Below are 27,408 nucleotides of genomic sequence, written 5' to 3' on the forward strand. Positions count from 1 at the left end.
CGTGTCATATATGGTGTCTTATGCTGCAAGAGCAGAATACAAATAGCCCGAATTGTGGAATGCCCCTTAGATAAACCTCGCGCTTTTAACCGATATACAGCTCGGAAAACAGCGATCAATTTTTAGGTCCCTCCCACGCTACTCTATTCTTGGAAAATTTATAACTTGAAGACGATGGAACCGGCTAACGTTGATTTTTTAAAAATTATGGATACTTCTCGAATACTATGCCCCGTTTCTTGGCTCAGATACTGATGTACAGGGTCGTTAACTTCTAGCTTGAACACGCGATCGGAAGGTCTGTGCGCTTCAAAGCGCCAGTGTGTCTGCTGCATGTGTGCATCAAAGCGAAGTGGTAGACGACGCGAAGCGTCATCTCTAAGTCCCTCTACGCCTTCGTCACTTTGATTCGATGCATGGCGATTCGGAAAGTTCAGCCACATTTCTCCAGTGTTTACACTAGGAGTGGACGGCCCTCTGCAACCGAAACGGCACGCATGATCATAACGTTCGCGAAAAATGTTTTTAATTTCATCTGCGCGTTTTCAAGCACCTGGAAAAAATATATGCGCCCTAATGTTGATGAGTTCGCGAACTACACATTGCACCTTACCTTTACGTCTCAATCAATGCGACTTGCATGCATAGAAATAAATCTATTTCCCAGATTCGCGTTCCATAAACTTTTAACGGCGGGCGTAAGTGCACACAGCCACAATCTTTGCAACAACGGCCATACTTCTGGTGAGGCATTAGCCATGAAGCAAAGCCCGCAGTGGGCAAGTGCTACGGAGCGGGACGGCGCGTTTTGGTTCCAAAATAGACGTGTCTGTATGGCGCATAAGCGGGTTGCAGTTTATTACTTCCGCCCGCTTTGAGCAGTAGGTTTTCGAGTGAGTCGAGAGCTAGGCGTAGTTGGCCTGTGAGCACGTGCCGAACTGAAATGAGTCGGCACGCATTTCCGCATCTAATACTTTCCGTTACCTTCTTTCTGACGAATTACGAGAAGGGACGTTTATATTCTGGTGACTCTCGATACCTCGAAATCAGTGGAATTACGCGGAGTTCGAATTAAGTGAAGAACTCGTATAAACTTCATGTTGACCGGACCAATACCACTTCGAGTAAACTGGATGTTTGAAATAGGCAAAGTAACGATATTGCACTAAAGTTGGAACGCGAACATTTCGACAGTAATCTGCCTGGTCGGGAGGTGGAAGCAGATAGAAAAGGCTGTGACACACCAGCCAAAGTCTCACGAGAATACCGACGTTTCGGTGTTCACTGGACACCGAAACGTCGGTCCTCTCATGAGACTTCGGTCGGAGTGGTATTTTCTCTCTATATTCGAAAAGTGCAACGATATCAGTCAAAGATAATGTGCAAGGCCGTATAAATATATATAAAAAATATATTTTGGGGCCTCGACGCAATATACGAGAAAAAGCAAAACATTAACTAAAAATAAGCTATATTCAACCATGGCAGTTGCTCGATTCGCTGAAATATACCACGCAGTCGTCTCCAGCACCATGACTGATGTACTTGTGGCTGGCAAAAAGTTTACCGAAAAACAAGAACACAAACAAAAGCACCCGTTGCGCTTCTCGGAAAACGAAGGAGAGCAGTTGTGTTTTAAGAAGAAAAGCTGCAGCTGACGGCAAGCTAGACAAAGCTCGTCGGTTTTGCAAATGAGTGATTGGGCATACGTCACACCACTTGAATTACGCGGACATTCACAGCTGGCATGAGGCTGCGCACTGACTATATATTCTTTCGCATTGCCCGCCTGGAATGTCTTTTTAAAAATCGCAACGTGCTTTTTCCGCGGTTCCGACCGCGGCGGCGCGAAAGCCCACGTGTTGGTTCTGCGTTCCGTGCGCTCGACGACGGAAAGCAGCACGAAACGAAACGGACGGCTAGCCACACTGTGCAAAACGACGCGAGCGCCGCCTGCGCAAGGCCAGCGCACCGGTTGTTGTATCGCAGGTTGTATCTTTTGGCGCGTTGCAGCGGTGTCATCATCTAGTGGCTAGTGTACTACGGGCGCTGTGGCACATGGGAGCAGCAGCATGGCTGACGAACTAGTGTTTATAACTGGCAGCTCGCCTATGATAGTGCTTTCCGCCGTCATCGGCGTCCTAATTCTCCTGGTCATTCTTGTGGCCAGCCAGAAGAAGGAAGATGCCAAGAAGGAGCCTTCCGAAACGAGTGAGTAGCTGTGCATCATGTGCGTTGGTTCTCCCCTTTGGCTCGGTGCATGCCCAGAGTGCGAGTACGGATCATGTGCATACCTATAGGTGCTGGTTCCGCGTTTCTGTCGTCTACGTGGTGCTTGCTTCTCGATTAACCACGTCGCAGTTTGCTTACTTTGCTGCGCCTGTTAGCGTTCTTCCCGGAGGTGCCCCATTTCACGTGGCGGCCTTTTGCAGTCCAACCGCGTGCGTACACAAAGGCAGTATCGTCATCTTCGAGTCTTTGGGAACTTAATTTCTTCGGAACTCGTCGTGATGTGAAGAAGAGGTGAAAGACGCCGGCACACAGCGCAAATGTGGGTGTGCAAGCGCGCGTGCTTGTAATTTGCCACAGACATTGGCACCTGGCTTTCGATCGGCCGCCTATTTTCTTTTTTGTCCACTCCGCGCACCTTTACAACCGCCGCCACCGCCGATCGAAGCGCACCGCAACCGACTGGCGCGATGTGCAGTTGGAAAAGCGGACCCGCGGATTCTAGCACTGAAATAAAGCCGGTATACCGCGCTCGTCTTGCGCTCGCAGCCAACGGCGCTGGGTGCTTGCGAGGCGATGCTACCGAGCGACCTTTTTTTTTTTTTTCTCCCGTTCGTGTTCTGGTCCGTTGATTCGGCCGGTCCAGTCCGTTAGCAGCGCCTCCGCTTACATTAGCTGTGTGTGCTTGGCTGAGGCGTTGTGAGGTAGCACGCTGTTCACGGAGCGGGCACGCCGTCGGAAAGAAAAAAAAATCAAAGGAATAAATACGAAGGAGCTTGAGATTGCGAAAAGTAAAAGCGAACGGGGAATGCGTGGAGGCGTCAATGAACCGTGAGGGTTCTTCGACTGCACTGCAATTGTTGGCGAGAAAAACAGTTACTCGCGAACGCCGGTCTGCTCCCGCCCGACGTCGAGAACGGAGCCGCGGAGGCGGCGCTTCTGAGCGAAGGAGGAAAAAAGAGACGGCGGGATTTCCGTGCAGTGACCGCGGTGGCTGGGTGCCACGGGCCTCTCCCTGCACTCCCCTCGCCGGTATTACCCGCCTCTCCTTGGAGAATGCGTCATCCGAGTGAAACAACGCTCACGATTTATTAGGAAAGTTTGGCAATGACGCTCGCCGCAACCGCGTCGGTGGGCAAGGAGGCCGTCGTCTGCTTTACTCGCCCGCTCGCTTCGCGGTGGCAGATGAATCGCCCGCCGCCGACCGCGCGGCAACGCTCGCCACCGACGGCTTCGTCGTACCCAAGGCAAGGAAGCTTTCTATCCTTATGCCCCGAGCCGAGTCTTTTCGGATGGGGGCGGCTAGGTGATTACGGCTACGCGATTTGACCTAACCCGGTTTCATTGTGTATGTGCGCGCGTGGGGGAAGGCTGTGGATTGAGGTCAGTGTCAGTCCGGCAGGCGCTGGGAGATCCTGCTCTTAGGGGTCCCTCGTAGAGAGCAAGAAAAAAAGAGACGAGAAAATAAGTAGCAGGCGATGAACCCTCTCTCCTTTCTTCGCCTTCTCTCGAAACGTACGCCGCCTGCTTTGCTTTCTGTTGACCTGAAGGCCCGCTTTCGGGCGGTCGTCTAGCCGCCGGCTGGTGGAGTTTCTCGTTCGTAAACTTTTTTTGCCACCATGTGCTCGCTTTTTGCGGTCACACCAACGTCCCGTCTGGCCCTTGCTATGGATTCGAGCGGCGGAGAACGCGAGGGTCGAGCGCGTGCGTCTGTGTGCGCGCGCTCGCGATTGTAGCGGACCACCGCTGGACGCGCGCGTTGCCTCCGCTTCTTCCCGGCATGAGATAGATACAGCCGTGACGAAAAATGCCCCCTTGAAAGAGCGAAACAAAAAAAAAAGAACACGGCTGTTGACGGGAAGATAAGCGCTTGTGCCAACGTGGACGCTGCTCTTTGTTTGACGCGTGAGCATGGTTACAATCGCCACCGCATGCCGCGGGACGCGTCAGCATTGCTTTGATTTCCCTGTTGGTGTCAAAAACCGCGTGGGTTGTGACTCATGATTTTTTTTTTCACTTATACAAAACAAGTTCGTTCTTGACATCAGCTGTGCTACCCGATAAAATTCCTCTCGTGCTTTGGAATTGTGAATATCGCCCCGAGCGGTCTGCTGGCCCAGCTGCGTTTATCGCGTGCGTCTGTTTTGGTGATGGCAGTGGTTTAGCTGGCCTTCAGCCACGGGGACACACTAGCCGAGGATTTTCCACTGTGAGGCGCTGCCTTCGTTGACTGAAGCACAACTGCGAGGATCGGTGGGTGCAGTACACAGTAATTCTTTGCCAGGATTTGGTGAACTGCTTGTTTAGACATTAGGAGACTGTCAAGCTGCTGACTTTGTTATAGTGTGCAAGCAGTGTATGTAGCTGGTGTTAATTTAGCAGAGAATTTGACTGCTAGCTTATCGTTTGCTTGCTGATTCCGGATCTTCAGGTCTGCCAGTCTAATACTTGTCTGAATATTTGTACATGTGCTCTCCAGTAGTGGTGTAAGCAGCTGAACATGTTATGAAATCATTAGGAGGCTTAAGCACTGTGAGGTCGTTAAAAAGCTTTAGCTGAACATGTGAAATCTTTGGGAAGCTTTAGACGATTAAATGTCAATGGACAATGCATTCTTTGCTTCATATTTTGTTCTCATTTTTTGAGCAACATAAGGGGAAGCAGCAGATGTTAGAATCTGGCATGAAACATCATTGGTATGCATTCGCATCTTTTGTTCGAGTTATATGAGCCTCTCTGAACACCACACCATTTTTCGAAAAGACAAGCGTGGAAACAGACAGGGACACGAGAAGAAAAAAACTGACGACAGGACGAGCGAATCATGTCACACCAACTCGCCCAAACGGCAATTTTGATTGAACACCATTTTTATTATTGAATTGCTCTGTTGTGCGCTGGTGTTTGTTGCAGTGCTTGGCAAGTACGAGCGTACAGTAAAAATGTTGGTAGTGATTCAGTCTGCACGCAGTGCTGCAGTTCCGTATCAGTATTTTTCGCTGTGGTCGCGCGTATATAAAAGCCCTGAGGTTTTGCTCCTGGATAATTTTCAACACCAACTTTTGGGGTCGCAACTCTGTTACCAGCGTGCTGTCAAGTGTGGACAGGCTTGGAGGGAACAAACATCTTTGATGTGCTTGCCTTGCAGCCAAGGAAAAGGACACCGTGCAGAAAGAGGTGCGAGCAGCGCCCAAGAAGAAGAAAGTGCAAGAGAAGAAACGGGATTTGAAAAGCCAGTACATACATCCGTGGCTAATGACGACCCTAAAAGGACACAGCGGCAACATCCTGGACCTGGACTTTAACGGCAACGGGAAATACCTGGCGACTTCAGCTGATGGTAAGTCTCAAATTTGGCCCGGCAGGCATGTCCTCCCTCGCCCTCAGCCCACTGTCTGCCTTTTATTCTTCTCCCTACTGTGCTTGCTCGCGAGACTTTCCGTAGTACATCACGAGGAGTTGGCATTCTGTTGCACATGAAAAACCACTGTGAGAGATAATGAATCAAATACCATGCAAAGGAAAGAGTAGATGAGGTGTGTAGAAAGGTGTGTACCACAATGAAACGATGCTTCTTTTCAAAATTTTGTGCTGACACGGTCAGCGGTCATATTTAAGTATTGTGATGGAACACTGTATTATTCTATGTGCCATGACGTGCACTTTTTTGCTGCATATTTACTCGGCGAGGTGGAAGGATCCAGCCAATGGATTCCCCATCTAATTTTAGCATGTCCTTCCACCAGACAGTTACACTATGGACAGCATTTTCCTTTTGAAATTATATGCTTGGACAGCTCTTCCTGTCTGCCTGTCTTTAACTTGAGAAAGCCCATGATGCTGCCTGGCACTATGGCACCCTGTGATATCTCTGCAGTTATGAAATTATTGGCAACGTGTTTATTATTCTTAGAATTTCACTTTTTCATATGCAAGTGCCAAAATCACTTGAGAATAAATTGGCTCTCAAAGTGAGCAGATGATACTTTGAGTTCAGTTTAGAGAACTGTAAATGTGTGCTGTTGAAATGGAAAAGAATGCTTGTATATCCATGCATTTCTCCGACTGTACTTAGCTCGAGTGTTCAGGAGGAACACCAGCATTCAGCATCGTTTTTGGTTTAGGTAACCTTTGTCCTAGATTGAAAGTAATTAGGAGCGCAATAATGTAGCCACAGTCTTTGGAGGCCGCGTTCCACTTTTACGGACAGAAGGTGCCCTGCATCTCCTTCTAATAGTATTGTACACTCCAGGTTAGGTTATAGAAGCATTATGCAATCCTAATTAGGTTACAGCGGCATTATACATTAGTAAGTAGCTGGAATACACTCAAGGTACTAGGTGTCGTGCTTCATCAGGGTACTTATATGAGAAATGAACTTTCCGTACGATTCCCAATGAAAGTCTCCCTGTTATCTCGTTGATTACTGTCTTTAGAACAGAAAAAAGAAATACTGTGTCATTTACATTGAGAAGCTTTTTATCATTACCATAGCACTGTTGTTACCACAGCATGCAAGGTCTGTCTAGCTATGTTCCTTTTCTTAAATGGCTAGTTATGAGGTTACTGCATTGCTTATGAATTTCAAAGCTTTGCTGCTGAAACTCATAGCTTCAGTGGAAACTTCACGGAGTATGTGCGGAAGGTAGTGCTTTTGTGAGATATTGCAACAGGCCACACGCAACACGAAGCTTGCACCACAGATCGATTTTGAGCTTGTATCTTCCAGAACTGTTATGAAAAGCACACAGTTACAGCAGGCATACAGAACGAGGTGATCAGACTTATTTCAAGCTTTATGCTGTACTGCCCAGTTGATCTATGTGCAGGATGTCCGGCACAGAACTGAAAAGTAAATGACATTTGTGGTGAATATATGGCACATCATTACGATCCAGTTATAGTCTTTTTGTGGTCAGTGTGCTTGACTATGCAGCCCCACTTAGGGCTCTCTAGTTCTCTCTCTGTGGGTGAGGGGAAGAACAGTGGTATGTGGAGAAACCCTTGTATGCCCCCCCCCCCCCCCCCCCCCTCCTTTTTTGCCAGAATAATGAGGAAACACCTGTGTAAGCATGTTGTTCCCATTCCTCATGTAATTGAGCCGTTCTTCTTCCATTCACTGTCTGCTGCTGTGTGTGAGAGTGCATTGACACCCCAGCGTGCATGTGGCTGGTCTTGTGAGCGTGGTGAAAGCTGCCAGGGTGCCGAAGGTATGTTGCTTCTCTTGGCCGGTCCTAAAGTGTGGTCCTTGCTTTGTTTCTTCCTCCCGGTGCTGGCGGCGTCGCGTGCTCTCAATCCCTGCTGTCCTGGACCGGCTCTGTAGAAAGCACACTCTGTAGAAGAGTCTTTATCCCCACGCTAAGAGAGAGAGAGAAAAAGAGAGTCGGAAGGGGCCAGAGGAAGAGAGAGAGAAAGCGGCTTGGCCAGACTGTATTGTGTTGTCCCTCCTCTCCTTCTTCTCCCTTCCCTCCCGGAGGTCGCTGTCCGCAGCGCGCCGCCGGCTGGCAGAAGGCCTCGGCGCCCGTCCGCTCGCCGACCGCGCCCCGGGGTCCCCCAAGCCCGCTGGAAGGCTCCTGGCGCCTGCCGCTGTGCGCCGACGACCTCTACCACCAGCTGCTGCGCTACAGGCTGACCCCTCAGGAACTGTACCGCTGCGGCTACCCGCGCCCGTGCCCCGACGAGCCGGGCCGCGCCGTGTGGCTGCAAGCGGACGCCGCGTCGGCCGACTCTAGCCGCAAGACGTGCTGCCGCTGCGGCTCGTCGTTCGTGATCACGCCGGGCGGCGAGTACTACGCCAACGACGAGTGCGTCTACCACACGGGACGCCGCGGCATGGCCGAGTTCTCGTGCTGCGGCGCGACGGGCGACGAGCCGGGCTGCCAGCGCTCCGAGTACCACGTGTGCGCCCAGGGTGCCCGGGGCGAGCGCGACGCGCCCGCCAGGGGCTTCGTGCGCACGCGTCCGCGCCACGGCGTCGCCGGCGGAGTGTTTGCGCTCGACTGCGAGATGTGCTTCACCATCCGCGGACTCGAGGTGGCCAAGGTGAGCGTGGTGGGCGCCAACGGAGCGACCGTGTACGACTCGTACGTGCGGCCCGGAAGCCCCGTGCTGGACTACAACACGGCCTTCAGCGGCGTCACGGCCGACCACCTGCGCAACGTGCGCACCACGCTGCAGGACGTGCAGGCGGTGCTGCTGCGCCTCTTCACCGCCTCCACGGTGCTGGTGGGCCACGGCCTGGAGAACGACCTGCGCGGCCTGAAGATCCTGCACGACACCGTGGTGGACACGGCCGTCGTGTTCCCCCACCACCGGGGGCTGCCGTTCCGGCGGTCGCTGCGCTCGCTGGTCGGCGCCTACCTCAACCGCGAGGTGCAGCAGGACGGCGTGCGGGGACACGACAGCGTCGAGGACGCCCGCGCCTGCATGGAGCTCATCCTCTGGAAGGCGGCGCGCGACCAGAAGCTGCGCGAGCGGAGGAACCGCGGCGCCGGCGGCCGACTCTTGCAGCCCTCGCTCTGAGGACCTTTTCCCCCTCCTGTTCTGCTGTGCGAAAGTTGTGTGGTGCGGAGGCTAGCACCACGACGCTCGTGCGCCGGCTCGGCCCTTGCTCTCTCTCTCTCAATGGAAGATTTGTGCTCCCTGCCGACGCCCGCTCCCGAGAAACGAACGATGACCGTGCGGGTTGTCTTTTTGCGCACGCGGCCCGGCTGGTCCTGTGTTGCTGTGAGCGTGCCGCTGAAGGACATTGAGGAGCGGGGCCACCACGGTTGTGAAAAACGTGTATTCTTTTTAATCGTTATTATTGCGGGGTTGACTCTGTGCCTCAGTGTGGGTGGACCTTCGGAATGATGCCACTGGCCCTTCTGTTTTGATACCCATTGCTGTTGTTCTTAACGGAAAAAAAAAAAGAATGTCGGATTGTATCCGATTGTGGGAGGAAGGGAAGGCGGCTATCGAAAAAGAAACAACCGAAGTACGAGAGGAAGCCAGGAAGAGCCGACAGGACCGCGCATCGACCATCATGTACAGTGTTTTATTTATTGTCACGTGCCCATCGTCATGCTGTTTTGATAAGAATGTGTGCGGCTGGGTTTCGTGCAGCTTGCGGATCTTAATTTATTGATATATGACCGTCTTTTTGTACGAGGTTTTTTTTACTGCCATTAAAAGGAAAGGAACAATCTTTTCCACAAGAATGAAATCTTTCTCTCTCTCTCTTTCTCTGTGTCATCTTCTGGTGTCTTGCACTTGCGTGTGCTCATCACGGCGTATAAGTGACTGTGCACATACCTTCGCACCCTGGCAGCTAAATCGCCTCGCAAAACTTGTACGTGCTTCAAGCGTGGCGCGTCGTCTGCCACCTGATGTGACCTGTATTGGTGGACAGGTAACCGTAGCATCTCGAGGTGCACATTTAAAGACTTATCCCATTCTGCGATCCGGAGCGGAGCCCTGGACCCGCGATGGAGCACAAAATCCGTATCGGCCAATGAGAACTCTGGATCCGCATCTAAATCGGCCACTGAAACACTCATTTCGGTTCGCGGAGCAAGGACACGTGCTACTCCGGATCGCAGACTAATGGTGAATTCCAATCGCAGGCCCGGAGCGGTCTGCACGCTCTGTGACAGCGCCTGAATCCGGCGCAGAGCGCGCCACCTGAAATTGCGATTGGAGTACACTTGCTCTGGCCAGAGCATGTAGGGCGCCGCTATCGCCGCTGAAAAAGAACGTCACGCAAACTTCCGGTCGGATCCGCCGATTTCGGCGGTGCAGTCCCGACTGCTCCACGGAGCAATCTCGGCTCGGCAACCGCTCCCTGTCTACGATTGGAAGACGCGATCCGTGCCTCAGATCTGCGTTTGGAATACAGTTGCTCCGAAAAGAGCAGGAAACGTTGCTCCAGAAGTGCTCCAACTCTGCGATTGGAAGACACCGTAAGATACTCAAGCTAGATTCGGCGCCACTAGGAGCGCAAGTGTAGTGTACTGGCGTCACGTGAATGAGCGCTTGCAATTCTTGTTAAGCACCGTGTGCATTGAGCTTGTAGCAGCATACTTGTGCGCAAGGGAGACCGTTTCCGGGGCTGGGTGAAAGTCGCGCAACAAACAGTGCAGGAATGGTGGGGTGGTGAAAACGGGAGACTAACTGCGCGGTGCACTGTTCGTTGCGTGGGCGTCCACTTGCAAGCTGAAGGGCGCACCCTGGAGGAGTCGCACATCGTAGGGACCAACCGGCTATCGGAACTGGCAGAACAAGAGTCGCCTGAAAGTTTGGGCTAATTAGTGCGACATGCGTGACGTAAGGGCGACACTCGCACAGCGGGCGTTGGGGATCGCACTGTGTGTCGTCCTCGTGTCCTTGCCTTAGCTGCGTTGTTTTCGTAAGTTGAAACAAGAGTCGATTGTTCCTCGTAAGCAGCGGGTCCTGTGCGCGCTCACCTTGCAGCTCGAGGTTTCTCGAGGAAATCAGTGACCTTTGAGTCTCACTAAGGCCCAACGCAAAAGCTCGTGCTGGGCCCCACAGCAAGTTGGCGCAGGGCAGAAGCACTCGGCTACGTGCTGGCTAAAGCGGAAATTCAGACTGTGAAACAAGCGTACGTAGTGCTCTTGATTTTTTAGGTCCCGATGGTTTCCGACCAGCATTGGCGTCTCGCGAATACGAAAGGCGCCGAGCAGCGAACAGGGACAGTATCGATAACGGTCAGCTTCGAAACACTCATCCGCCTTGCTACTGGCTCAGTACTGGTCACGCTACGGTTTGTCGCCACATGACCGCATTCCGCCGCCCGAACTTTTGGGTACACCACCTTTGCACCGAGAATTACTTGACGACATGAAACCTTGATCGCTTGACCACGTTCTCTGTGGTTCCTTCCTGTGTACTGGGCACTGGTTGGCTGTGGTGGGACCAGGAGGAGGTGAGTGCAGCGCAGGTAAACATGGAACCCAAAGACGAGACCAGCACGAGCGCTCGGTGTTGTTAATTTCATTATCCACGTCCGTCTTGCTCTTGTTTGTTTTTTTTTTGCTTTGCATTCGCAGTTTTAAGTGCCACCAATGAGGCCCACTTGCTGCCTTGGTTAGAAACTGGCTTCTCCGTTCTGTCTAAGGCCTGGTAGCCTGCTGCGAGCGAAAGCGTTGCGTTGATGTCCCACTTCACCGGTCGTGTCTCCCAATCGACCCGAATTAGAAGGAACAAAAAATAATAGAGAAACGAATGAGCGTTTCTCCATATCTCGTTGGACGTGGCAACAGGATAACTCAAGTGACCATCGTTACTCCGTCTCCGATATTTCGCGTGCTGCTTTGTGACCCGGAAAGGCCACGGCGCAGCTGCTCGTTTGGGTCACTTTTGCTTTCTGCAACGCCAATCGCCGACGGCTCCAACATTTTTTTTCCTCGTGCGGTCTTCCGCATTGCCTGCCTTGCCCCTTTCCCTAAATCTTGGCACACGCCGTTCTTGCCTGGCGAAAAAAAAAGTGGCCGCTTGTGACGTCATGAAGTGCTCGCGAAGAGGCGGCTGGCGGCCTTGCGTCACGGGGGCCAGATGTCAAGGCAGCGCCCCCCTTCCCGCGTGACCGTCATGTGCACCAGCGTTTGCTGCCGCCTTCCGCTCGGCCTTTATCATCAGCTGACGCGCTACGAGGATAAAGGTCTCGTGCCATTATAGTTAAGACAAGCGCGTGCCAGAAGAACGATCGCAGCGGGCGAAGGACCCGTGATCAGTTCTCGGTGCTTTGTTTCTTCTCATTTTATCCCTCTCCGCTTTTTAGTTAGCCAAGTTGGGTCTCTCTCTCCCTATCGTGTCTCTGAAAGGATCTCGCCAGTGAGTACTCTTGTCTCGGAGGGAGGCGACCACAGTCGGGTATATAACTCAAGGCCGAAGCGGCAAACGTCCCTCGAAGCTAGATCCCCTGACCAATAACGTGGGTCTATTGTCATGAAGTGGCCTTCGAGCGCCTCATACCTGCTAGCGTCGCATCGAAGGTGGATGCAGCTTGCAAGGTGATTTACTGCGAAGTCGTGGCCAATGGTTAGCGGTGTTTTCTGGCGTGCTAGTTGGTGCATGTCGTTAAGAAAAAAAAACTGCTCGAAAAGACTCCGAAGGAGCGAGTAGAAAAGCGCGAACGCACAGCGCAGACATCCATCTCTTTTCTAGAAGTTGGAAGTGGGGAAAAAAAAAAAGAGTTGGAAGTCTACGATGTGCGTTTGTGCTTTTCTCTTCGCTTTGTACTCGTCGTTTTGCGCTATTTTTCGTCATTTCTAAGACCCGCCGCGGTGGCTCAGTGGTTAGGGCGCTCGACTACTGATCCGGAGTTCCCGGGTTCGAACCCGACCGCGGCGGCTGCGTTTTTATGGAGGAAAAACGCCAAGGCGCCCGTGTGCTGTGCGATGTCAGTGCACGTTAAAGATCCCCAGGTGGTCTAAATTATTCCGGAGCCCTCCACTACGGCACCTATTCCTTTCTTCTTTCAGTCCTTCCTTTATTCCTTCCCTTACGGCGCGGTTCAGGTGTCCAACAATATATGAGACAGATACTGCGCCATTTCCTTTCCCCAAAAAACCAATTATTATTATTATTATTATTATTTCTAAGATGGCCTCACTTGAGGGGAATTTGCCGCTTCGATCTCGAATTGCATTCGACGTTTTTATAGAAGAAAAACGCTAAGGCGCCCGTGTGCTGTGCGATGTCAGTGCACGTTGAAGATCCCCAGGTGGTCGAAATTATTCCGGAGCCCTCCACTACGGCACCTCTCACTTCCTTTCTTCTTTCACTCCCTCCTTTATCCCTTCCCTTACAGCGCGGTTCAGGTGTTTAAAGATATATGAGACAGATACTGCGCCATTTCCTTTCCCCAAAAAAACCAATTACGATGGTGCCACATGCTTCTTGGGAGGCGAGTAGCCCCTATGACCTCAGGTACATTCTAAACACAACTACGCCTATGTGGGAGTAAAAATGGAGTAAACTGTGCTCTAGCGCGCACCCTTTCATAGAAGGATGTTTAGTGTATGAGCGCTTGTGCGTTGTACGCCGTAATTGAGACTGAACCTGAAAGCACGCCGAAATACACGACCGCAAACGAAAGAGGGACAGACGATAATGAAAGGTATACAGGACCGGTAAACCACTACAGCTGCATACTGTAGACGTCGAGATCGTCTCTGTGGGAATGAAAAATGGGTACGTACCGGCCCGGGAAAGGCGATCAGCTCGGCCAGGCGGAGCGAAGGATCATCACCCCAAGGACAAAGTGAAGGACACATCGGGAACGCCGACTTTGGGGTAATCTTTATTGTTTCCACCTCGCGCATAAATGCACAACTGCAATGCCAACGAAGAAAGGAACGGGGAGAACGGGAAACGGCGTCTCGGCTTTAACATACGACACACTGTATAAATTTCACAATGGCCGGTGTGTACAAGCTGTGCTGCTTGTGGCGTTACGAATGCCGATTTCCTTGTATCAAAGAGCGAAATCTCTCTCACTCTCTCTTTGCTTTCTATGCCGTGGGCTTTGGTGCAGTGCGACTTGAAGGCGTTTTGTGAGTTTAAGGATATCTTTCCGATCCAGGAATGGTGCGCACCCTCGAACTGAGTGCACGGTACAACGATGCTCACGTACATGGGAAAGATTATGGGCACCTTGCAAGTTTAAAGGCGCCTTGAGCTCTTGGTTCACGACTTCGACAACTGTCAGAATAATTCGCAGATGGTCGAATTTCGGTTCAATCGGCATGCGAGGTTTTGAAGCGCGGTACCCGATGGGAGCTTTTCAGCTGTGGGGTAGTAGGCTTGAAACGGGTTCAATTCACGAGGCGTTTCCTTGCTTACCCTTTGGAGTTACAGCGGGCCAGTACGCAGTGTTGGCACAGCAAGCTTTAGTCCTAAAAAAGGTGACCGTTTCAGGTGTACACAGTGGTCGCACGGCGAGCTTCGCGCCTAAAAGGCTGACCGTGACGGATGTATATAGGCACTGTTGGCATGCGCGGCGGGCTTCGTGCGACAGTGGCCTCCGTCTGTGCATGTCTGCCTCGCTTTAGTTTATTCAGCGCTTACCCAACGTTCTGCTATGCATACTGCAGTGGCCGTCTATATATGCCGGCAATGCAGCGGTATGGCCACACGGCTCCTTTTCCCTGGCGCTCTTTCGCGTCGACGTTAAGCGCGATGCAAATCGTCCGTGGGGGCTCGCAGAAGCTGTACGGAACATTGCAGCGAGATCAACTCCGAGAAGCGGAGTAATTGGTCATTGGAAACCGCATTTTAGGAACTGCGCAAGATAGATAAATAGGTAGATAGCACTTTCATTCATGTCGAGTTTCGTGCAGCATAAATCAGGCCTACCAAAGCCTCAAAGGGTTTGAGTGGCAGCGCCTGACAGATAGCGAACGTTGGCAAAACAAAGGAAAATAACCCGCCGCGGTGGCTGAGTGGTTATGGCGCTCGGCTGCTGACCCGAAAGACGCGGGTTCGATCCCGGCCGCGGCGGCGGAATTTCTATGCAGGCGAAATTCTAGAGGCCCGTGTACTGTGCGATGTCAGTGCATGTTCAAGAACCCCAGGTGGTCGAAATTTCCGGAGCCCTTCACTAAGGCGTCCCTCATAGCATGAGTCGCTTTGACACGTTAAGCCCCATAAACCAAACCAAACCAAAAGAAAATAGAGACGTTGGATGAAAAGAGAAACATAACACAGAGAGACAAATATAGACACATAGCTTATTACAACATCAAGAGGGACTGGCAGTAATTTGAAATTAAGACAGTCACATTAGAAGAAATATGCATGGGTCAGGAAGCAACGTAGAGACATACGGCCCAATTTTTTGGGGGGGTTATATCTAGCTTTCATGCGTTATACACTAGGTGGCAAACTATTGAAACAGGCTGCAGGTATACGTAGTATTGACGAGTGCGCTTTCCGTACCGTGTTGAGGAGCGAGGAACGCAGCAACGTTATTTCGGTCTTAAGTCATGTGACAGAAAACGTGAGCAGACGGCATGAACGGAACAGGTGGAACGAGGGGCGGACTTGAGGTGAATATTTAAGCTGTGTGCTTAGGGTCTAACGAAAACCTCGAAACGGCGCAGCCTAATGCACAGAATTGACGAACAAATCGGCACGGTCGGTAGCATCACTTTCGCCGGCCATGCCGGCGTTGATGACGCTGCAGACGGGGCACAGGAAGCAAGACACCGCGCAGCTTCCGGTTTCCCGTCTGCCGTGCTGTAGCCAGGAAGTAGACAGGAGTCAAAACAAGTGGTCTCGTCGGAGTTCATGCTGGCGTATGCCGCGCATTTAACGCCCGAGATACGAGAACTCCTTTGTTACGGTTATCACCGAGGGTGGGCAGAGCAGACAAACGTATCGATCGCCTTCCTTATCGATACAGCACACACTTGGAAGGAACCAGGCGTTTGTTTCGTTCGCGTGCTTCTCGACGTTTACCTATACGCGCGGCTCCTAAAATGCAGTCCGTGACAGATTTACGATTGCGGCTATGTTTTTCATGGCGGGGCAGCATAGCTGCCAACTACACCTGGACAGTGATTAGCTGCGTAGGGCGCGTCTGTCGCGGTTGGCAGAAACTTCATGAACCCCCCTCCATCTCTACACTCTAAACAGAAAGGAGTGAAAAAAAGGAGTACATGGTCGTCTAGTGAACTGCTTTTTTTATAAAAGGGAGCGCGCTTGAGGACATGCTACCCCCATTTGGGCCTATTCGTGTTTGGAGTGTAACCTCCCTTCCGGAGTGCGTGGCTCAACTGCAATCTACGCATAATCCGTGCACTAATCGGTGTTCTTTAATAAGCGGAATTCTCACTCTCGTCGTTTTCAAAGTGGTCGAGTGCTCGTTGTCGGCCGGTTTGGCTCGGGACAGAGTGACACTGACGGAAGCAGGTCACATTTTCCTCTTTGTTAAATAGATCCAGTCTCACTGTTAGCAGAGGCAGCCATACTATACTACATACAGAGCTTCGAGACTAACGTAGCGCAACCTTGCGGTTGGCGGCACCTCGATATATCGTCGAGGTAACGAAAAGGGAAAAGAAACACGCAACTCCGAAACTAGAATCGTCAGTGCTTTCTCCTCTGTCGTAGAGGAGAAACTGCGAAAATCGAGGAAAAATAAGAAGGAAAGTAAAAATGAGGGAAAGAAGAAAAAAAAGGCGCGGAGCACTGAGCCGCGGGAGGCCAAACGTTGCGGCCTTGGCTTCGGGACGCGCTGTTGAAGAGTCTGAACGGAGCGTACACACGGCTGAGCGAGGGCCTTCGGGCGGGCATTGTTTTTTGTGCAAAGCAGCGGAGTGAAGGCCCTGTGTGGGTTTTCATTCTGTTTAGTTTTTTCTTTTTGCAGCTCACAGTGAAGGTGGTGGTCGACTCTGGCGTCAAAGTGAAAACAGCGGGAAAGAGCAGTGGCGACACAATGGATTGCGAATACGGGCTGCACACAGAACGATTCAGAAGAACCAGCGCAAAAAGAACAACGCACAAGAAACAAGGAGGCCGACACGGGCAGAAGCGCTGAACTTTCAACTTTATTTCGGGAGAATTATTCCACGTATTTGTAGAGTATCCTGTCGGAGGCGACGACGCACAAGCAGAGCAAAATAATCTGTTGATCAGACAATGACTCAGGAATTAAATGAAGTGGCAGTGGCAACAAGCAAGCAATGACCAACACAGCTCTTTGCTATAAAATATTTTCCCGAGTCATTGTCTGATCAAAAGATTGTTTTGCTCTGCTTGTGCGTCATCGCCTCTGACAGGATACCCTATAAATACGTTGTAATAATTCTTCGGAAATAAAGTTGAAAGTTCAGCTGTCAGCCTCCTTGTTTCTTGTCCGTTGTTCCTTCTGCCCTGGTTATTCTGAGAACATGGCTTATCAACTAACCCAACAACAAGTTTTGCTGATGCCTATACGCTGGCGCGTCTATCGACACTTGGCGACAAGTCGGGAAGCCCCTTTCATTTTTTTAACGCTTTAGATTTATAGGGCCACCTATCAGCGTGTTCTTGGTGGATATAGGGTGTGGCTTGGATAAAGGCGTCCGCATTTTTAATCTTCTGGTCGTACATCAACGAGGACTGTATAATTTGCTCCAAGGCCGTAGGCTTAAGCTTTTCAGCGCTGCGTGCCTTCCGACGAGCCTGTTAGGCATAAGGTGGCGGACGCGCGTGGAATTTGTCGCTAGTTCGCGATATGGAGATTTTAGTGGAACGATGATCCTTGGAAAAGAGGGCGTCGATCCCGACAGTCTGTTTGAATGGACCAGCTCTCAATTCTATGATACGATACGACACGATACGAATACGATACGACACGACACGATACGATACGATATCATATATTATGTAGGCCGTGTTCTTTCTGGTTTTGACCGAAAAGCACTTCTAAGCATTCGCCGTTAAAAAAAAAGTTAAATTTGGTGGTCTTTGCTTCTATCAGCCCGTTTGTAAACTTTGAGAATCATTTTTCCCCATAACCGCCGCTTTTATCAGTTGCGCCGCACAACTAGCCGAAATGCAGAAGGTATTTTTTTTTAGAAGAAATAAACGCCGAAAAACACCGGCCGATTTTTCTCGGAAGAAAACACCGGAAAGTCCGCGACCTAGATGTAGCGATATGATTCGATTCGATCTGCAAAATGGTACGATACAATGTATGATATTAGACGACGATGATTTAGGCGACAAAGGCCTTGAAAGATTACCGGGCGACTAACTGAGATAACTGCACATTTCTCACTGGGGCGTTCCTGATGAATGAACCAGTTAAGCGTGCAACCTCCCACTGAAATTTTCAGCATCTTCGCAGTCTAGCTGTCGCAGTTCGAATCCGCAAAATCGAATAGCTTGGCCTTCAGCACACGCGGTCAGTAATAATAATAATTTTTTTTTGGGGGGGGGGGGAAGGAAATGGCGCAGTATCTGTCTCATATATCGTTGGACACCTGAACCGCGCCGTAAGGGAAGGGATAAAGGAGGGTGTGAAAGAAAGGAAGAAAGAGGTGCCGTAGTGGAGGGCTCCGGAATAATTTCGACCACCTGGGGATCTTTAACGTGCACTGACATCGCACAGCACACGGGCGCCTTAGCGTTTTGCCTCCATAAAAACGCAGCCGCCGCGGTCGGGTTCGAACCCGGAAACTCCGGATCAGTAGTCGAGCGCCCTAACCACTGAGCCGCCGCGGCGGGGCGGGGAGTGAAAGAAGAAGGAAGAAAGAGGTGCCGTAGTGGAGGGCTCCGGAATAATCTTGACCACCTGGAGATCTTTAACGTGCACTGAAATCGGATATATGAGACAGATACTGCGCTATTTCCTTTCCCCCAAAACCAGTTATTATTATTATGCACTGACATCGCACAGCACACGGGCGCCTTAGCGTTTCGCCGACATCGAAACGCAGCCGGCGCGGTCGGGTTCGAACCCGGAAACTCCGGATCAGTAGCCGAGCGCCCTAACCACTGAGCCACCGCGGCGGTTCTCGCGGTCAAACGCGTGAATGGCCTGTCTTTGTTTCGCTTGTCGCCTTTGAATATCTGCCAGCTTCTGCTTCGCGTTCCCGAATTTCCTGATCTGTGGCGCCGATGTCCCGTCGTTTCAGCACCGCGAGCTCGTATGCAGTCGTGAGTAGTATGAAAGGGAACAAACTTTTTGCGCGAAATTGTAAATTTTCTGGTTATTTTGTCCACTAAATTGGGGAATGAGTTTTGGATATTATACGCCAAGAGGGAAAACTAGTTAGAAAGCGGAAAGAAAAAGTTAATGTAATCAGTAAAGGAAAACTCAGGCCTTGTTCCCTTTCATATTGCTCGCGACTGTACGTCAGGATACCCTCGCCGTGGACACCTTCACTAATTTTGTTCACGCACTTGCTTTACCGCTCGGTCATCGCTCGCGTTCGCATCGGCGACAGCGAAGTTTGTCTTCGGATCCGTGCGACCCATCTGTCATGCTGGCGTGTGACTGAGAGGCCACGCCGCGACCGTTTGACGTCAGTCTAAATCCGACGCCGAGTTAAATTCTTTATGAAGCCGTGGCGCTGTATAAAGTGACATTCCACGAGACATGACGTCATTGAACGTTTCTCGCACATATAATAATATAGATGTCGCGTGCCTGATGAATGGTGATGGTCGAACAGCGGAGGTTTCGTCGACGTTGTCATACTAAGGCGATGCGATACGCTCAACGCCATATATATATATATATATATATATATATATATATATATATATATATATATATATATATATATATATATACACCGGTCAATCTCTACTCAACATTCATAGATCGCGGCGAGTCCTCATACCGCTACCAGCGCAGTGGCGCAATGGTTAAGCGATGCGGCACTTCACTGGCAGGCGGCTACTTCTATCACAGCCACCGGTGGGGATTGTGCTATCCATGCTGCTGAACAAGTCTTGTGTCACTGACCAATTGTCAAAAAAAATTGTAGGACGCTTAAGCTTCGCCTTTAAGATCAGGACGCGACAGCGAGTTGTAGCATTGCCAAGTAATCCACGGAAGGGCACGCCATCATCCTTCGGTGCGACCCCTTGCCCGGACAATTTAAGGAAAGGAAACATATCTTGGTGGACGCCCGAACCGCGCCGTAAGGCAAGGAATATAATAATTGGTTTTGGGGGAAAGTAAATAGCGCAGTATATGTCTCATATATCGGCGGACACCTGAACCGCGCCGTAAGGAAAGGGATAAAGGAGGTAGTGAAAGAAGAAAGGAAGAGGTGCCCTAGTGGTGGCCTGGGCTCAGGATTAATTTCGACCACCCGGGGATCTTTAACGTGCACTGACTTCGCACAGCACACGGGCGCCTTAGCGTTTTGCCTCCATAAAAACACAGCCGCCGCGGTCGGGTTCGAACCCGGGAACTCCGGACAAGGAAAATGAAAATAAAATTTCTTAACGAAAGGAAAGCACCTGTCTCACATATCTCGATGGACACCCGAACCAGGCCGTAAGGGAAGGAAATTGAAATTAAAAATTGGAGGACGCTTAAGCTACGTCTTTAAGAGTGAGACGCGAGAGCGTGTCGCAGCGTTGCCGGGGAGTACACGGAACGCCATCGCCCGTTCGGCGCGACGCGTGGCCCGTTCGACAATTTAAACGAAGGACGCCTGTCTCACATATCTCGGCGGACACCCGAACCGGGCCGTAAGGGAAGGAAAATCAAATGAACAATTGCTTTTAAGGAAAGGGAATGACGCCTGTCTCACATTTCTCGCTGGACACCCGGATCCGTAAGGGCTAGTTTATGATGAATGAGCCAGTTAAGCATGCAACCTCCCACTGAAATTTTCAGCATCTTCGCAGTCTAGCTGTCTCAGTTCAAATCAGCAAAATTGAATAGCTTGGCCTCCAGCACACGCAGTCAATAATAATAATAATTGGTTTTGGGGGAAAGGAAAGGGCGCAGTATCTGTCTCATATATCGTCGGACACCGGAACCGCGCCGTAAGGGTAGGGATTTTAACGCGACAGCCTTAAGAATTGATTGATTGATCGATTTTTCCTTCCCTTACGGCGCGGTTCAGGTGTCCACCGAGATGCGCCATTTTTCGCTCACGGCCAAAGACGCCGACGACATCGGCTTTTCTGCGACACGAGCTCCTTAATGCTGTCGCGTTAAAACAGTTAGTTGACGTTTCGGAACCCCTTCAGGTTTCTTGTTCACACTGAAGAACGGGCCGAGTAAGAAGCAGCTTCAGAAGCTTTGAAAAGTCGACGTAATGATTTTGCGTAAGCCGGGTGAAGATTCCACTTAGGCCAAGCGATTTCATGTTCTTCTTTTCGCGCGTGATCTGCCACAGCGTTTGACGTGGTCCGGTTCCTGCCGACATCATTGCGGTGCTCTTTTAGCCGCCTTGGCAAATTCCCCGTCTCACCGATGTGTGAACAAGGAAAGTCAACTGTTTCTTTTTTTGACACTAGGTCAGTGACCCAAGACTTGTTCAACCATGTTACTACCTGACCAGACGGCGTTCCGTCAAACCCTGGATTACATTAACCATGTTGTTCTTCCCGAGCAATTTACCGCGACCAATCATTCATTTAACTATCACCTGCCTCCCATTGGCTACAGCTGGCGCGGCGCTCCTCCGAGCTTACCCGAGCTTCTTGCCATTGGCTGCAGCTCGCGGCGGCGCTGCTTCGAACTAATCCGAGCTTACCCGAGTTGCTCCGGTAAGCTCGGGTCAGTTCGGAGCACGGTACAAGACAAGGCAAGATTCTTGCTCGGGGTTGGTACGTCTGGAGTAGTGCGCCTGCACTAAAAGCAAAATCACTATTACGCTTCTTCCTAACGCTTCAAGTGTAACCACTAATTGTATGCTAATCAAATATTCCCTTTCATAGTGCTTCGAGCTATATGCGGTTTGGGCTGCAATGTTTCTCCAAAGATGGGAAGCCAGTTCATCGTCATCGTCGTCATGACTATACGCCCACTGCAGGGCAAAGGCCTCTCCCATGTGTCTCCAATTAACCCTGTTCTGTGCCAGCTGCGCCCACCCTATGCCTGCAAACTTTTTATGCTCATCCACCCGCCTAACCTTCTGCCTCCCCCTGCAACCATCACATGCCCTGCCCAAGCCCCTTTCTTCCTCTTGATTTCAACTAGGATTCATTAGCACGCGTTTCTTCCCTCGCCCACTCTGCCCGCTTCCGGTGGGTGAGGGATCAAACGCATGTTAATGGCATCCCAGTTGAAATCAAGAGGAAGAAAGGGGCTTGGGCAGGGCAAGTGATGCGAAGGAAAAGCAATGAGGCAGAAAAGGAAAGAAAGAAAGATAAGGAAGGACAAGAAAAAAAAAATGAGAAGTCAGTTGCTTGCTGCTTTTTAGTCTTTCTGGCTTTGTAGCGATCGCTACATTACGGTAGCATTTCGAGCCTTCAGCGTGGCGGCGCCGCCACGCTGTCACGTGGTTGGTCACGTGGTGCGGAGCAGCTGCCGGCGGCACGGCGCCGTGGCTGATCACGTGGCTCGTTAAGTGGTTGGTCACGTGACCAAGTTCCACCCGGCCAGCTGTAGCTATCGCGTCACTCCAGGCTTAACCAAAGCTAAACCACCACCAATTTTTTCCCCTTGTTTTCTTTTCTTGCGTTCTCGCTCGCTCTTTCCTCTGCCCCACGCGGACTCGGTCTGGAGTTCTTCTCTCCACTGCCGTGCGGAGACCCAGGGGGCCTGCGGGCTTCGAATTCTCTTGCCATTAAGATAAAATTTCACCACTGCCTCCCCTTTATACTGTTTTGCACTTTTACTTCGTTTGGTTGCCGCAATCACTACCTCGCGGCGTCTCTAGCTTTAGCCGATGTAGCCGCTTTGCGGCGCTTGACGGCAGTGGTTAATGTATCGAAGAGCTTCCATTGTCCTGTGCCTGCTCGTCTTTCTGCGTGCTTCGGCGGTGAAATTCCTTTCTTAACGGGCGGCCTGGTATGCCGACGAGCGTGAGGGATAGACCGACAGAAGAAGGGACGTAACGAGGGCTGTGCGCGAATTAAAAGGAAAAGCAAAATAATTGAGGGACAGCCGTTCAACTCGACATTCCCAGGATTACACCCTTGGCTCGGCATGTTGTGATGACGAGCTGCGGAGCTGCACGCCACTCCGGTGTCAGAATAATTCGTTTTGAAGTGAAAAGCTTTTTATGGAGGCAAAACGCAAAGGCGCCCGTGTGCTGTGCGATGTCAGTGCACGTTAAAGATCCCCAGATGGTCGAAATTATTCCGGAGCACTCCACTACGGCACCTCCTTCTTCCTTTCTTCTTTCACTTCCTCATTTATCCCTTCCCTTACGGCGCGGTTCAGGTGTCCAACGATATATGACACAGATACTGCACCATTTCCTTTCCCCAAGAACCAATTATTATAATAAGTGAAAAGCTTCACTACGCTATAGGTAAAGCAGTCTTCAGGTATGCAGCACAGCGACCTTGAACGACCTTCAGCCCAATGAAGGATAGCCGTGTATGATGACCGCATGTGGTACAGCTATGGTGTCGAACCATTGACCCATGACCTTTAGTTTACCTTTGACCTCTGAATTTTGAGTTGACCTTTGACATTGGGTGACCTTTGGGTTGACATTTCACCTTAACAACATCCGATGGGGTGATGTGAAGCCACGTGATGACATCCGATTGGGGTGTCATAAGACCATTGTTGGGATACATGTAGCGTGGTCGGGCCGGAGAAAGGACTAGGAGGATCGGAGACGTGGTTAAGAAGGGAAAGCAAAGACCACTTTATACAGACTATTTACGTAATGTACAAGAGCAACTCAGAATTCCTCTCAGTAAAAGGGAGCTTCTTAGCGGACGGGAGTCTCTCTGCAAACGGGGTCTCCTTGGTACCAAACCAGCAGCTCGTTAAATACCCTTCGTATTCCCCAGATCCCTGGCTGGGGAACACAGTTCGAAGAACGATGTCTAATCAAGATAGAGATGCATGCAGGCACTGGTGATACGCCCACGGCAGGCGGAGGTGGTGATGATTGCACAGTTCGTCGAAGTGAAGTTGAAAAGACAGTTCCTTGAACACTGCGGTGTCGATGTCACCAATGACCCCAGCTGCGAGGTCGGCACCCCCGTGGCAAAGGAATGCCAGGCAGTTTACCAGCAGTGGGGTGAAAGACCCCGCGCTACCCCGTCTGTTGTCCGAAACGCGGGAACTGTCGGAGTCGCAGCCGTCCGCCAATTATCGTCGGCGTGATGGTTGAAAGCAACATTCTGTCGGGTAACCCAAGGGCCGACTCGGCCACGTGGCGCCGCCATTGTCGCCGCTGCTTCCGCGAACGCCAGTCCGGTCAGCAGCGTTTCTCCAGGAGACTCATTCGCCTTCACGTTGGTTTTCTAGAAATTGTGGTCGAGGGAGTCCGCATCTTAATCCATTGGGGCTGGAAGGCACGCCGGGCATAACAGCACCCCCGCCGCCAGACAATGCGCTCGGAAGATGAGATGCTTCTACGCAGCTCGGCTGACTGGACGTGCGAGAATGGGCTCTCGTTCTGCAGTTCTCCTCTCCAGGACTGTCCTCCTCTACTGGGAATGTCCAGCTCTGGCATCTCTGCGAGGCGAGCCAAACGGGACAACAAACGCCAAGCCGCACACAACAAGAGCAAGTGCCGTCTGAAACCCACCCACCCACCCGTCCCGCCAGACCAACACCAAAACAAAACTGATTCCACTGCAAAAATTCCCCTAGCTAAGACTGAAATTGAGAGAGAGAGAGAGAAAACTTTTATTTCTTTCCAAGAGGTTCGCGGGGATGAAGACTTCTTTCCTCAACGAACACAAGGTGCACTGCCGATGAAAGGTTCAGGTGTTTGGACCTCTTCACAGCGTCTTCGTACATGACACTCAAGACAAAGTTAGAATTAGAATGGCTCTACGATCGGTCGGAATTTTGAAACGATATCGGTTGTCACCCGGGCAGGGACTAACCAACCGCGAGGTCAGACAGGGGTCTTCAATTTTGCTCCAAGCTACTTTCTATTCGTGGCTACCACAAAGGACCGTGTGGGCTACATTTCACTCGACACGGCAAAAGGCACGATAGCTGCCGTAAATGTGCACACCTTTCACAACAAACCGCGCAGAAACAACATACTGCACATCATACTGCTAAAAGAGCAGCATCTCTAGGAGCTCACGCGAGCTGCCTAATCCACAAATGCTAACAGAGGCTTCGCACGTGGTTCCGTGTCTGCGGGAAGTAGTGCTTGACAATCAGCGCAGGTCGAGGCGCCCACTCGAGAGACTATGCGCCTCATGGACCCATGACTGACGTCACTGTATTTCCGCTCGTCAGCGGACACTCTCGCAGTGCGCTGCTAAACCTATGTGCAACAAGTTCACGCTGCAAGGCAATGGACAACTTGCAAAATTGCAGGAAAGGTGACTTACAGGAAGATGCTTTCCAATTAAAAACCCTCGTTCACAGACCGCGCTTTCACTTCCTGCTCTCCCAAAAGCAAGGGTTAGCGCAAGGAGAGATGAGTCAGTCGCCCCCCCCCCCCCCCCCCCGCCCACTGTACTCTTTTTCGAAAAGGTGAGGGGTACTGCCCCCAAATCATCAAGAACCTGAAGCTTCGGTGGTCACCACCAGCTTCAGAGACTGAGCGTAAAGGGAAGTCATCGAAAGGTTACAATGATACATTACCTTGACTAATAATAAACTGCTCATCTCCAACCAAAATTTTCATGTAAAATTGAAGAAGTACCCCACAACCACTACCCAAGCAAGGCTAAACTAAACATTGAAAGAAGTATTCGAAAAACACCCCACCTTCCGAAACCTCTACCTTCAGTTAGTGAGCACCAACGGATCGGCTCCAGCATTCAACGGCCTACCCAAAGTCCACAAACCGGGGATCCTTTTGCGCCCGATTGTCGACTTCCGGTGTTCCCCTCTTTGCTCGTTGTCAGGATACCTTCACAAACTAATATCCCCAATCGCAGGTAAAACAGCGACCCATATCCGTCATTCCAGTCACTTCATCGAACTGGTGTCCCAAGCCACCCTTGAGGCTGACGAATGCCTTGTCTCCTTCGACGTGGTGTCCCTTTTCACAAACATCCCCGTGAAGCTTGCGGTGGCCGCTACCTGTGACGCCCTACAACGCGACGACACACTCAGCGCACGAACCCCGCTGAGTGTAAATGATGTGTGCCGCCTTTTGGAGTTGTACCTATCAAACACATACTTCTCGTCAAACGGAGAATTTTAAAGACAAGTGAAAGGAACACCAATGGGAGCATCCGTCTCTGTCGTCATGGCCAATTTAACAATAGAACACGTCGAACAGCGAGCCCTCAACTCAGTCCACCCGAAACCAAAGATTTTCCTCAGGTATGTCGACGACTGCTTCGCCGTCATCAAAAAATCTGAGACTCAATATTTCCTTCGTCATTTAAACTCCGTAGAACCTGACATTGAGTTCACGCTAGAGGCGGAACAAGAAAACTCCACCCGACAGTCCATAAAGCATCAGTGGTGAAGACGCTGTTTAGAAGAGTTGAGACACACTGCAGCACAGAACTTGACAGAAAAAAAGAACAACGCACGATATTCAAAGAACTCATCATGAACGGCTACCCAAAAGACTTCATTCAAAAAACCATTCGACGTCAAAAACACAACATTCGTCAAGAAATCAACGCACAAAGACCAACGCCACCACCAAAATACGTCACTTTACCTTATGTCGAAGGTGTCAGCGAAACCATCGCCCAAATCCTGAAAAAATCGGGTCTCCAGGTTGCGCACAAGCCCACAAACACTGTTGCACTTTTGCCTACCTGTTCCCAAAGACCGGCCGCGGAGAGAAAGAGCCCAAGGCATTGTCTACCAAATTCCATGCGCCGACTGCGACGCAAGCTACATCAGCTACATCGGCGAAACCAAAAATTTCAAAGAAAGAATTCGGCAACATAAGAACGACGTCCGCAAATTTGCAAGAGAGGGCGCTCGACTACTGATCCGGAGTTCCCGGGTTCGAACCCGACCGCGGCGGCTGCGTTTTTATGGAGGAAAAACGCTAAGGCGCCCGTGTGCTGTGCGATGTCAGTGCACGTTAAAGATCCCCAGGTGGTCGAAATTATTCCGGAGCCCTCCACTACGGCACCTCATTCCTCCTTTCTTCTTTCACTCCCTCCCTTATCTCTTCCCTTACGGCGCGGTTCAGGTGTCCAACGATATGTGAGACAGATACTGCGCCATTTCCTTTCCCCCAAAACCAATTATTAATTATTATATTAATCCAGCAGCCGAACATTCCGACGACTCTGACCATAGAATCAACTTCGAAGAGGCTCCTTCTGGAATCCTGGCATATCCAAACCACCCCGAACAATATCAACCGCACAAAAGGAAACCTGCACCCAGTATATGCCCAGAGACTTCGTTCTTCAACGCAACGAAAAAAAGTCGCCATTCAGCACCTCCCTGCAGTGCGCCAGCGTGACTAACAGCCTAAAACCCCTCCCCCTCCCCCGCGCCTTTCGCGACACAGCTGTCGTTCTTTTCACCCCCCCCCCCCCCCCCCCCTCCCTTCCATACTTAAAAGACGCTAGCTACTGCCCTCAGTCACCCCTGATGAAGGAGCCGAGTGGGCTTCGAAACGTTGGGTTAAAGTTAAC

At 51.0% G+C, this 27,408-nt stretch overlaps 1 protein-coding gene across 5 annotated transcripts in view; it reads left to right on the forward strand.

Annotated features, from left to right (window-relative positions):
- The first annotated feature begins 1,794 nt into the window (after nt 1–1,794).
- The window catches only part of LOC144120883 (transducin beta-like protein 2), a 232,415-nt gene continuing 206,801 nt past the window's right edge, over nt 1,795–27,408 (forward strand). Inside the window, exons 1-3 of one of the 5 annotated variants that reach the window (XM_077653669.1) lie at nt 1,795–2,211; nt 5,378–5,569; nt 7,706–9,433. In XM_077653669.1, the coding sequence (XP_077509795.1) occupies nt 2,073–2,211; nt 5,378–5,569; nt 7,706–8,751 (1,377 nt within the window). In that variant the 5' untranslated portion in view covers nt 1,795–2,072 and the 3' untranslated portion in view covers nt 8,752–9,433. Of the gene's footprint in view, nt 4,483–5,377; nt 5,570–7,552; nt 9,434–27,408 lie in introns of those variants that run through there. The other 4 variants (XM_077653668.1, XM_077653672.1, XM_077653671.1 and 1 more) reach the window with 4 other exon arrangements.

Source organism: Amblyomma americanum, chromosome 2 (genome assembly GCF_052857255.1).
Source record: "Amblyomma americanum isolate KBUSLIRL-KWMA chromosome 2, ASM5285725v1, whole genome shotgun sequence".
NCBI classification, from domain to species: Eukaryota; Metazoa; Arthropoda; class Arachnida; order Ixodida; family Ixodidae; genus Amblyomma; species Amblyomma americanum.